Here is a 12,275-nt window from a genome sequence, read left to right as displayed (position 1 = left end):
CATAGTCATAGAGAAAGAGGGATGTGGAAGCATCTAGCTAAAGTTATGCATAAGGCAGCTCATGCAATCCCGACAACCAGTCGTGAAATAGACATGGTTTTAAGTTTTCGTATAGAAAACTGAAGGAGTGGGAGGTGAATTTTTCCATGTAACATACCTAGAAAGTAGATCAAAACAAAGTGACTTGTTTACCAATGCATTAACTACACTTATTTGATGCTTGAACAAATATGTGATAATAACCACAGCAGTTGCCACTCAGTCAATAGTTCGGATCAGATTGGGTGACACAAGGGCACCCTATCCGATCCACACTGACACCATTCCCAGCACTTTAACATTCCTCCCTTGTTTCCAGAAGGGTTGGAGGAAGCAAGGAAGAGGCGCCTGGCCTGAAGTGACGCCTGGCGTTGCCCAGAGCCCGCCCCGCGCTGCTAGGAAGGTGACGCCACTGCGATTCAAAGGCGGGGACTGCGTGGGCAAAGGCCCCAGGCCATAAATCCGGGCGGGGCCTCCCCGGAGGCCAGTGCGCGGCCGCGGAGCTCGACCCGAGCGTCGCTCCGCCCCCAGGGAGAGCCGGCGCCACCATGGAGGAGTACCATCGGCACTGCGACGAGGTACCGCCCCTCGGCCGCTTGGGAGCGCCCCCCATCCTCGCCTGCCTTGGCGCGGGGTCCCAGCCGGAAGGTCTCCTAGCAGAGGGCGCCCGAGAGAGTTGGGATGCAGCGTCTTCCTAGCCTGGCCTGGGTCCTCTCTGCGGGGCCCGGGATCCGCCCTGCCTTTCTGGTTCCCCCACCCCGACGTCATAAGGGTGGGCTGAGAGTCGGGGTGGCAGGGGCGATCTGAAATGCTCGGATCATGCGGTGGGGTTCGGGTCGCGTTAGAGGGAGTGAAGCTTTACTTGGGATGCGAGGAGTGAGCATAAGGTGACAGGCGCCGCCCATCTGCCAGGCGGGCCTCAAAAACCTGTCTTCCCGCTGCTTCCTCCGCCCTTTGGCGTCCCCAGAACAGGTGCCCAACCCTGCGGCTTGGGGCCCTGGTGGCATTGCAGTTCCTCCTCCCGGGTACTCTCGCTTGGGTGGACTTGAAGGAGGTGCTTTATGGATTATGATCTCTTGCTTACTGACTCAGGCTTCCCTAACCCTCACCAGAACCTCATGATGTCACTTGTCATCTTCTTCTGACTTTTCATGGCGATCAAGTGACTTCCCCAAGTTAAAACCAGGAATGACAGATGCTCAATTTGAACCCAAGCCTCTGACTACACAACTATAGCTCTTGCTTCACTTTAGCCACTAGTAAGATGAAGTCTGTTGGATCCTAGCATAACTTGTGACACCTTGCAAGGGCAGGATAGACAGACGTTTTGTGGCCCCAATAAATGGTACAGGAAAATAAAAGTAGGCACATTGTGGAAGTACCACCTAAAATGGTATGTTATTAGATCCCTGGAAGGAGCGTCTGGTCCAGTGGGAATCTTTAGAATGTGGGCTTCTTCAGAAACTAAAACCACATTTAAATTAATTAGTTCTGTGATGCAGGGAGCATATACACTTACAGGTCAATAGTAAAATAGTCTAATTTTAGAAATAAGGACTTAAGGCACAAGAAATTCCATGGCTGACTTCCCTTCCGGCATATCTCCCCAGTGTGTGCTCCTCTCCTGATTTCCAAGACGGTTCTTTCCTGCAGTACTTTCTAAATACGTATATTTTTATTGTATTTTACTTTATTGTTTTAAAGATGTGGGGTACAATTCAGGGTTAGGTATACAAATGTTCATTATGCATCAACCCATGCTGATGAGGTGTGCCCCCCCCCGGGGGATTCCCACTACTGCCAATCCCGCCCAATACATATATTTTAAAAGGAATAAAATTACATGTGTTGCCATGGCCATCCAGTGCATCCAGATTATTAGGTTACTTTCAAAATTACAGTGAAATGGGCATCATTTTAATTTTAAGCCAAATTTTAAAAGTAGATAATAATGACCTGATTTTAAAGTAAAATTACAATTTTTACTAGGGTCAAATGTGAGAACTCCTTTCATAATACTCCTGAATATTTAGGATATTTATTTCTTTGTTTTGTGGAATTCTGTGGGGTAATTTAATGAGTTGAAAAAAATGTAAATCTGTACTCAAGATTATACTTAATTTCATAATTAACTTGTCTTTAAACTTTATTTTTAATTGATGTATAATTATATATATTCATGGGGTATAGAGTGGTGTTTTGATGCATATAATGTATAGTGATCAAATCAGGGTAATTCACATATTCATCATCTCAAACATTTATTATTTCTTTGTGTTGGAAACCTTCAATATCCTCCTTCCAGCTATTTGAAACTATTTAATACATTATTGTTAACTATAGTCATACTACACTGCTGTAGAACATTAGAACTTAGCAAATCTCTTCTTATTTCTTCTCTTCTCCCTACTCTTCCTAAAGTTTAATATCCTTTATACTACTTTTTACTTCTATCAGATCTGTTTGACTGAACTAATTTTGAGTTGTATAGCAGTTTTTACAAAACTGCTAATGTCATGAAGCACCTAAAGGTGTCTTTGTGGAAACAAATCAGGTATTACCTGAAGTGTCTTGGTTTCAATTTCACTCTTATCACATAACCTAGTTCTGTACTCTAGGATACTTGGATATCATTGATAATTGTTGTTAATTCAGAATTCTAACAGACTACTCCAAAGAAAAGACTGATTTATAGTATTAAAGTGATAATAATTTTGAATGATCAAGTAATCAAGTATTTTAATTAACAATTTAGGAAAGTCACATTTTTGCCTAACATAAGTTAAAAAGAAAATTGAAAACAGTTCATTATTAAGCATTATCTTCTTTTTTTTTTTTTTTTTTTTGAGTTGGAGTCTCACTCTGTCGCCCAGACTGGAGTGCAATGGCCGCTCCCGGCCACCGCAGCCTCGACCTGCTGGGCTCCGGCTATCCTTCCGCCTCAGCCTTCCAAGTAGCTGGAATTACAGGCATGCGCTACCACGCCCGGCTGATTTTTTGATTTATTGTAGAGATGAGGTCTTGCTGCCCAGGCGGGTCTCGAACCCGCGGGCTCAGGCAATCCGCTCACCTCAGCCTCCCAAAGGCGTGGGATTACAGGCTGAGCCACCAAGCCCGGCTAAGCATTATCTTCTTATTGACCACTTTATTCTCTCACTCAGCTGAAACCATTCCCTATATATGACAACACATACACATATTTATAGCCACCTTCCAACTTATTTCCTGAGCTTTACAATACAATGATTCTTAATTTAGGATGTTCATCAGAATCACTAGTATAAAGCATCTTTTGAAAAGATGTAGTTGCCCAGACTATGCCCCAGAACTGACAAATCAGAATCTCCAGGTGGTAGGTAGGGAAAGCAGTCTGTATTTTCACGTGTTCAGGGTCGGATTGCTCCCCTCGGTACTTCTGATGCTTATCGCTGTGGTCTCCTGTCACTAACCCCTGTCTAGGCCAGCTACTCTGTGTACCGTCGTATCTACAAATAAAAGAGTCTGTGTTAAAAGCAGCTTTCTCTTTGGTTATCCTTTCAGGTTGGCTTCAATGCTGATGAAGCCCACAATATCGTCAAAGAGGTGAGTTATACATTTTTTTTTGTTATATATTTTGTTTTATCTTGAAGCTTGTTGTGTTGATGGAAATTTTAAGGAGCTATATCTTGACCTTTAGCACAAAGTTAGAAACTTTGACGTTAAAACAACAAGATTTTAAATATTTATCCACTAACACTTTGCAAGGGTGCTTCTATGGTTTATTGCATACTTTCAGGCATCTTGGGGCTTACTCTGAAAGAGATGCTTAAGGACTTTCTTAGTGTAGAAAAGTGGCTTGCTGGTTTCTAAAACTGATGCCCTGTCATTTGAATAATATAATTTTTATTTCAATAGGCCAAACGTTGTTTTAAATGTAAATGTTATAAAAGTATGTGCTTATGTGTCTGTATATTGCACATATATATTCCGTTTATAATGTAACATATATGTATAATATAATATACATGTTATGTCAAACCAATTTTTAAAAATGTCTGCCTTTGAACATTTGGTACTTTTGTTTGCCCAATATAATTGGAGAAATAATCACTCAACATCTTTGATGATGACAAATCAAAATCTTAAGAAAAATATTTGGAGCATGAAATCTGGTCCTCTAGTTAGGCAAATTTGGGAATTAATTCTGGCAGTGAAACTTTCATTATTCTAGTGGTATCACATGTGGACTACAATGGGGGTAAGGTATTTTTGAACAATTTAATAGTCCTGAGTCATCTTTAACTCTGCCAGATCCTAGAAAAGACTGAGCTGACCCAGAAGGCAGGCTTGTATTATGGGTCTGGCTGTTGGGGCTTTTGTCTTAGCAGGCCCTGACTGTGTTTAGTCTGAGCTAGATCGGCTCTACCCTCAGGGTATTGTTCCAGTCATCAGTCTATCCTGAGACAGTGACTCACATGCCTGAATGCTCTCTGGCCTTACACAGCTAGGATTAACTCAAGGTTTCTGAGAGGGCCAGACAGGCACCTGAATATCTTGCCATATTTTAATAGTTCAGAATCATGTATTAGATCTATGCAGCCCAGGCATATTATATTATTAAAAACAGAATGCAAATGTTTGTAATACCTCGACAAATATAAAAGCACAAATGAAGGAAATTGGGAAGTAGTACAGAGGGCAGAGGTAATGAGAAGAGTAGGAGTGATAACAATCTCATTTTGCAAAGTTGAAAGTCAAGAAAGACTGTCCTTGGTTGATGGAAAAAGAAAGAATGCTGAGGTCTTTGCGGGACCCTTCAAATAGGTGCCTTCTTCATTACCCAAGCTCTGAACCAAATAAAAAGACAAAATGATCACCAAACGGAGAACAAAATACCACCTTTGTTATTGAAAAAAACTAGGTTGGTGATTGTAGCTTGTTTTGCTAACTCCCATTCTGTTCAAACCTTGGAAGAGGCATTCAAGGGAAAATTTGAGTCAACGGAAGGAAACACTTACCAAGGCTGTTGCCTTTCACTGGTCTGAGTAAAGAGGAAAGGAGGAACGAAAAGCCAACTCCAACACATTTGGGAGAGTGGCTCTCTCAAATGAAAATGGTGGGAAAAGCTGGGCTCGGTGGCTCAGCCTGTAATCCTGTGCCTGGGGAGGCTGAGGTGAGTGGATTGCCCGAGCCCGCGGGGTTCAAGACCCACCTGGGCAACTTGGTGAGACCTCATTTCTACAATAAATCAAAAAATTAGCCGGGTTGTGGTAGCGTGCGCCTGTAGTTCCAGCTACTTGGAAGGCTGAGGCGGAAGGATCGCCAGAGTCCAGCAGGTCGAGGCTGCGGTGGCCGGGAGTGGCCACTGCACTCCAGTCTGGGCGACAGAGTGAGACTCCAACTCAAAATAAAAAGAAAAGAAAAGAAAAGAAAATGGTGGGAAAAAGGTTGTGTGATTAAGCAGATTCTAAAAATGGGATGAAGGCTTTATTTATCTAGGCTTTATCACTTGCATATAAAATAACAGCAGCAATAATGGTAACAGTAATTAACATTATTAGTGTGCTTACTCTGTGCTAGTCACTATGTTTGTGTACTTAGCATTCAAACCTAATAAGATGATGCTGTTATCTCCAAGGATTAGGAAATTAGGGGTGTAGAAAGGTTTAAGTCACTTGCTAAAGGTCACACAGGGGGTAGGTAGCAGAGCAGGCCTGAAAACCTAGTATTGTATTGTGGCACTAAACCCAGTGCTTTTAATCAGGTGTCAGAAGTAGATACAAGTAAGCACTATGGGAAATTATTTGACTTTTTCTTTCTAGAGCTTTCTCATTTACTTTCAGTGGCAGGTGTGCTAGTTGTTTTATAACTAAGCAATTACATATTTATGAAAGAATATAATTAGTATGCAAGAGAATTATGTTTTTAAATTAGTTCCATTCTTTGCTTCTAACATCTGAGCCCTAGTTCAAATCCTATTTCAAAGTCACTCTTTTATTAATTGATATCACCTTTTTATTCCTCTACCATAATCCTTTTCTGACATAAGTTATCACCTACGATTAGTCTTCCTTGTGTTATAGATATTAGAATTGTTTTATTAGCTTCTCTTCTAGATTGTTAATTTCTCCACACAGAAGCCAGGCAGGTTTATCTTTATGTGGCCCATAGTATCTCAAAGAGTGAGATAATACACACGGGAACTCTTTGAAACTCTTAAGCAATTAGAGACAGTGCATAATCAGTATTGAAAAGATGTCTGTTTTCTAAGATGCTTTATTGAGTTATAAATGTATTTTACATTTTGAATAAATGTTCGCTGCAATTTGTGTAAAGTTTGTTATTTTTGACTAATTTAACTGTCCTCTGCCCTTTTAGTGTGTAGATGGGGTCTTAGGTGGTGAAGATTATAATCAGAACAACATCAACCAGTGGACTGCAAGCATAGTGGAGCAATCTTTAACACATTTGGTTAAGTTGGGAAAAGCTTATAAATATATTGGTAAGTATCCGTGTCCTTCCTCACCAGTTCACTGGCTTTGTCCTTGTGATTTTCTCTGAATTTTGAAAATGTGTATCAATGACAGACATTTAAGTTGGATGCTAATGGGGTATGAAGGACTTCTGACTTACTCATTCAAAGATAATATATAATAATACCTATAAGATGAAAATGTTTCACTATTCAAAAGCAGTTTGAGCTACTTGTCTTTGATAGCATCATTCCATCCTTTGAATTTTCATTCGTTCTCTTTCCACTGAGACCCGCTCAGCCCAACTGTCTTTCTTTCAGTAGTCCCATGGCTCTTTACCTGTTAGACCCTGAAATTCCACACAAGAATAGTTTGTAAAGTGGAATATTTCCTGTATTTCTGTGTCTGAATTCTGCCCATGGTACAAAGCATACAATGACTGAGATTTTTTTCCCTGGAACATAATGGTTATGGCAATGGTCAACAAACCAACTGGTTGTAGTGGGATCAAAATTATAATGCTAGGTAACCAAGATGAGACTTTTTTTGATGTATTTGCTGAATGCTTTGTTTTATGTTATCTTTTTACAGCTTTTAGAACTCTATACTTACAGACTTTGACCTTGGCTCTCTTCCCCTTTTTAAGTGTCCTCATTCTGTGACTTTATTTGTAGTGACCTGTGCAGTGGTCCAGAAGAGTGCATATGGCTTTCACACAGCCAGCTCGTGCTATTGGGATACCACATCTGATGGTAAGAGACCTTAAGCTGATTCACACAAAATCCAACTTTTAGCAAAGTCAAAACAGTGTACTTTTAATCAAATGCTTATTTAGTTCTAGTTAAATTCTGAAAAGACAACATCAACAGAAATGCTTTTTACCTAGTAACTAGTCTACCTTTAGACCAATATGAAATGTAAAGATTTAGCAGGTTGACATAAGTAAGGTTCTAAACCTGTGGAAAATGTATATAAATATTCTTCGGAAATTGTGATGTTTTGCTGATATTTCAAAGTGTTTTTTTTGTGTGTGTGTGTGTTTTCAGGAACTTGTACCGTAAGATGGGAGAACCGGACCATGAACTGTATTGTCAACGTTTTCGCCATTGCTATTGTTCTGTAACTGACTAAAAATGGGCTAAAGCCATTAACTTAAGAATGTGTCATTATATCCTGTCAAAAAAGAGTAATAGTTACTTATTAATGTGCTAGATGACAAATGTAGAGTATGCTTTAAAGCTATCAACAAATACTGAATATTATAAGCACGCAATCTCATAGTGATTTGACAGATTATCTCATATTCTATACAGCATCATTTAAATAAGAAAAATTGAATGTTAGCAAAAATATATGCAGAAATATGGCATGACATGAAAATATAATCTTCTATTTACGCCAGCTTTTCATTAACATTATGTACCTAAGTTGATGGGGAAATCCATTCACATAATAAAATTATCTTCCAGCTAGAGAAGTTAACAGGGATAAGCATATGAACAAAAAGCTGCAAGAATAAATGTGGATAAAATGATATGAGTAGTTAACACCTTTCAGTTTTTATTTCTTCCTTTCACTTAGTTGTACATGATAGTTAGTGGAAAGTAACTCTGTTCTTTTATTTTTCTGTCAACTAATAATACAATGACAACTATGCTCAACTTGTTTACTTTTTCTGATAATTGGTAAGTAAATATTTTTTATTTCAAATTTTTGGATTTACACTTGAGAATGAATTAAATCTGGTAACCTGAATTTCCTAGTTAAGCAAAATTAGTTACAGTATATGATGAACAGTATATGACTCAAACAGCTGCCTTATAATTCACTCATTCCATGTGGAACAAACATTTATTGAATGCCTATTATGAGCATATTTCTCTGCTAAGCACTGCAGTTATCAATGTGCTGTTCAAATGCTAAGTTCCTTTTCACAACTGTTCAGTTGGAAAACTAGCATTTCTGTATGGAGAGGGAAAAAGTAGTTGTTTTACAAAGGAAGAAATAGTGACTACGGTTACACATAAAGACATAAGCAAAATGAAAAGCACCTATTGCTGACAGAATTATAGATGCAATTTTAAGAGTTGCTTTTAGCAAGTTAAAATGCATAAAATGTGCAACTCTTAGTTAAAGCCTTATTACCAGTCTTACTTATACAAGTAGTACATTTTATTATTGCTTTAGTTTCAACCATCTGTAAATAATTTTAAAAACTTATGTGGGGTTCAAATTCAGTGGAATAAAGTATAGACTAAAAGTGTACAATCATTAGCAGGTTATCTAATATCTCAGGGCTTATAAAATGCAATTAAATTTATTAAGAAAATAAAAGATGAAAAATTAGGGTACACAGCTGGCCACCAAATGCAAAGTCAATCTGCTGCTTAACCATGAAAACAAAATCAGTTTTGCATATTACCACTAATACATATAGTGGAACCATAAATCATTGAATTTGGGGGGAAAAAGCTTAGTATTGATATTGACAATATTAAGGCAGTATTTCTTGTAGGAATACTATGTGCATGTTTGATGTTTTGCTGAATAATAAAAATTGTTCGATGTTTAAGAAAAAATATTTTAAAAAATGATAAAGTTCAATACAGTAATCCACATTTTTGGCACATCAAAAAGTCTCAATCATTATCTTTATGTTACTTTATTGCTGCTGGCTTTTGTGCCCTTAAAGATTATAATAGTGACCAAAATAAATGTGCAGTGAAGACTTATTTTTGATTATTGTTGTCGAAGCCTGATTTTTAAAAAATAATCAATTCATACCTCGTGAACTTGCTATCTGCTCTGTTTCTAGTTAAAATATAATAAAAATTATCTTCCTGTGCATACTTTTGCTTCTGGATGATCATTCAGTAGTTAAAGAAATGATATTCTGCTCACTCTTAGAAATTCTAAATAGGAAGAATAGGGAAGAGAAATCAATATGGAACCTCATAGATATGCAGAATAAATACCATTAAAATAGCAACCCAAATCCAGTATTTACCATCACAGCATAATTAATAGCTTCTACTTTATGCTTTTTATTTTATTATAAATTTCCATTTTAAAAAGTCAGTGTAAAAATATATTCTGCAACTATTTATTATTTTAGTGATTATTTTTTGCAAGGAATTTTGTCCTGTGTGTAAACTTGCATTGTGTTGGAGCTGTTTTTTTTTTTTAAATTAAGGACTTTAAGTACATATAATTAGGGTATTTAAAGGATTTTTGTAAAGCTGTAATTTTATGTTTGCAAAGTACTACCAGTATGCTGCCTAAATAATGGCAACATCTCATTACAATTTCCCTAGTAAAAAGTACTTTTCTGTTCTTCTTTCCAAGTTGGGTGTTATCTAATTATGGGTCATTACATGCATTCAGCATCAGATTTTTACATTAATCTTAAGATGTTTCGTATTATATTTTCAAAGTTTGAGTACAAGCAGTTGTCTATTCTTGATAACAGTTTTTTTGAAAGTGGGAGAAAAATCTGTGACATTTTATGACAAACGAAGTCTTTCTTATAGCAATACCAAAGACAAGTTTTAGATGAGTTGAAAATTTCACTCCATGTGCTTGAATCTACTCAAGGGAAATTTGTTTTATAATCCAGAAAGTGGAGCTATATTTATGACTAAAGAGGATTATAGGTTCAATGTCCAGTAATTCTGTAAAATTGACCTTTGCACATTTATAAAATTTTCTGTAAATTTTCTACCTTCATCTCTTACAGGGTTTAGATGGCTATCATCAATATTCATTAACAACTAGTCTAGTTGCAAAGCCATAATTCTCACTGTGGTCCCACTGAATGTCACTGTATGTCGTTCTTGGATATGTATGATATATAGACAATTCAAGTTCAGATAGAAATGGTCTCAATTGCTTCAGGAAGAATTTCCCTTCCTAAAATGATTTTTGCAGATCTTAGAGTTAAAACTGGTACTTTGTACAGTTGTAGAACCACTGGTATTTGTATCTTCCCTATAGGAGACAAAACATGGGCAACCACCTCCATTCTGGGATCCTTAAAAGAAGAAAACCATATGGGAAAATTCCTTCACAACTCCCCTAACCAGGCCAGGGAATTCGATGCCTGGACTTATTCAGTAATAAACATTCAAATTTGTGGCAAAATGTGTAATTTTAAATTTTATTGAATGCCTCGTCTTTTTAGGTATATTTTTATCTATGCTATTGTCTTAGTTCCTTTCGGTGTCAATAACAAAATACCATAAACTGAGTGGCTAATAAACAATAGAAATGTATTTCTCACAAGTCCAAAATCAAGGTGCTAACAGATTTGGTGTGCCTGGTTCACAGATGGTGCCTTCTAGCTGTGTCCTCACAAGGTGGAAGGTGCAAGATAGTTCTCTGGGGTCTCCTTTTTAAGGGAACTAATCCTATTCATAAGGACTCCATCCTCATGATTTAATTACCTCCCAAAGGGCCCATCTTCCAATGCCATCACATTGTTTTTTAGGTTTCAACATAGGACTTTGGGTATACATTCAGACCACAGCAACCAGCTTAAACTTGAGATATTTCAATCTGGGTTTCTCAGGGCAGAGTTTTACATGAGGCAGTATTATTACCTAATGAAAATTCTTTTGACTTGTTTCCATTTCCCTCTAATGTCTTATGGAGAAAACTTCCATAGAAATTATTAGACTGTGGCATGGTTACGTTTCATGACCTCATACAGAAGTTTCATGAGCTAACATGGGTATTTGCTACTAATGCTCATACAGTATTTGCTACTAATGCTCATACCAAATATGATCAAGATTAGAGTTCTTAGTAATTAAATTAAGCATAGCAAACTTTTTTTCTAAAGAACTACACAATAAATATTTGAGGCTTTGTAGGTTTTTGCAATGGATCTGTTTTTGAGCTCACTATTCTATTCCATTTGTCTGCACACCAATGCCACTCTGTTTTAATTATTATATCTTTATAATAAGCTCTGATACTTCCAAAGTATGGTCTGCCTTCTTGTTTTATTTTTTTCAGAATTGTCTAGGCCATTCTTTAATCTTTACTATTTTGTTTGAATTTTAGAATTAGTTTGTCTAGTTGTATAATTCATATTTATTTAATAGATTCAGATCCATTAAATTTATTAATTTGGACAGAATGAATAACTTTAAATATGTAGTGTTCCCATCAATAAACAGTGTCATTCTCTATTTATTTAAGTGGTTTAAAATATTTTTCTATATTATAATTTTCTCTGTAAAGTTATCACACCTTTGTTTCTAGATGTTTTACAGTTTTTGTTACTATTTTGATGAAATTTTTGCAGTTATATTTTTCCAATTGATTATTGCTAGTATACTGATTTTTGTATGTTGTTCTATCCAGAAACCCTGCTTAACGTATTCATTATTCTAGTAAGTTTTCTTTTGATTATTTTTTATTTTCTATGTAAACAACTGTATTATCTGCAAATAATTTGTCTTCTATTCCAGCCATTGTTCCACTTATTTCGTATTGCATTGGTTGAAACTTCTAATATCATATTGAACAGTAGTCATAATAGTGGACATCTTTGTTTTTGAATATGCTTTTCAATGTCCACCTTTGTGATATTTGCTATAGCTTTTTGCTAGATAATCTTCTCTTCTACTACTCATTTAAACTAAGCTTTTAAAATACTTTATATCATTGATGCATCAAACTTTTCAAGATCTCTTCAATATATAAAAATAAGTCATTTTTCTAATGTTTTTCTCATCATTTGCACCATATTCAAACATACTTAGATCATATTAAAATTCT

General features: G+C 36.8%; 1 protein-coding gene across 1 annotated transcript; it reads left to right on the top strand.

Moving 5' to 3' along the window:
* The first annotated feature begins 465 nt into the window (after nucleotides 1-465).
* DYNLT3 (dynein light chain Tctex-type 3) lies at nucleotides 466-9,340 on the top strand. Its single transcript, XM_008069368.1, has 5 exons — nucleotides 466-617; nucleotides 3,580-3,621; nucleotides 6,397-6,520; nucleotides 7,166-7,243; nucleotides 7,538-9,340. The coding sequence occupies exons 1-5, from the start codon at nucleotides 588-590 to the stop codon at nucleotides 7,612-7,614; spliced, it is 351 nt and encodes a 116-aa protein (XP_008067559.1). The 5' UTR covers nucleotides 466-587; the 3' UTR covers nucleotides 7,615-9,340.
* Nucleotides 9,341-12,275: the final 2,935 nt, after the last annotated feature.

The sequence above is a fragment of the Carlito syrichta genome, unplaced genomic scaffold (assembly GCF_000164805.1).
Source record: "Carlito syrichta isolate Samal-C Ts95f unplaced genomic scaffold, Tarsius_syrichta-2.0.1 Scaffold311953, whole genome shotgun sequence".
Classification (NCBI taxonomy): domain Eukaryota; kingdom Metazoa; phylum Chordata; class Mammalia; order Primates; family Tarsiidae; genus Carlito; species Carlito syrichta.
The sequence above is the reverse complement of the archived record's forward strand: the minus strand, read 5'-3'. Positions and strand labels throughout refer to the sequence as shown.

What these genes read in the sequence shown, in the direction of transcription:
- DYNLT3 (XM_008069368.1), top strand. Translation starts at nt 588, where the DNA reads ATGGAGGAGTACCATCGGCACTGCGACGAG. An exon ending in ACCATCGGCACTGCGACGAG is followed by an intron (nt 618 to 3,579) that starts GTACCGCCCCTC and finishes TTATCCTTTCAG; the next exon opens with GTTGGCTTCAATGCTGATGA. An exon ending in AAAAGCTTATAAATATATTG is followed by an intron (nt 6,521 to 7,165) that starts GTAAGTATCCGT and finishes CTTTATTTGTAG; the next exon opens with TGACCTGTGCAGTGGTCCAG.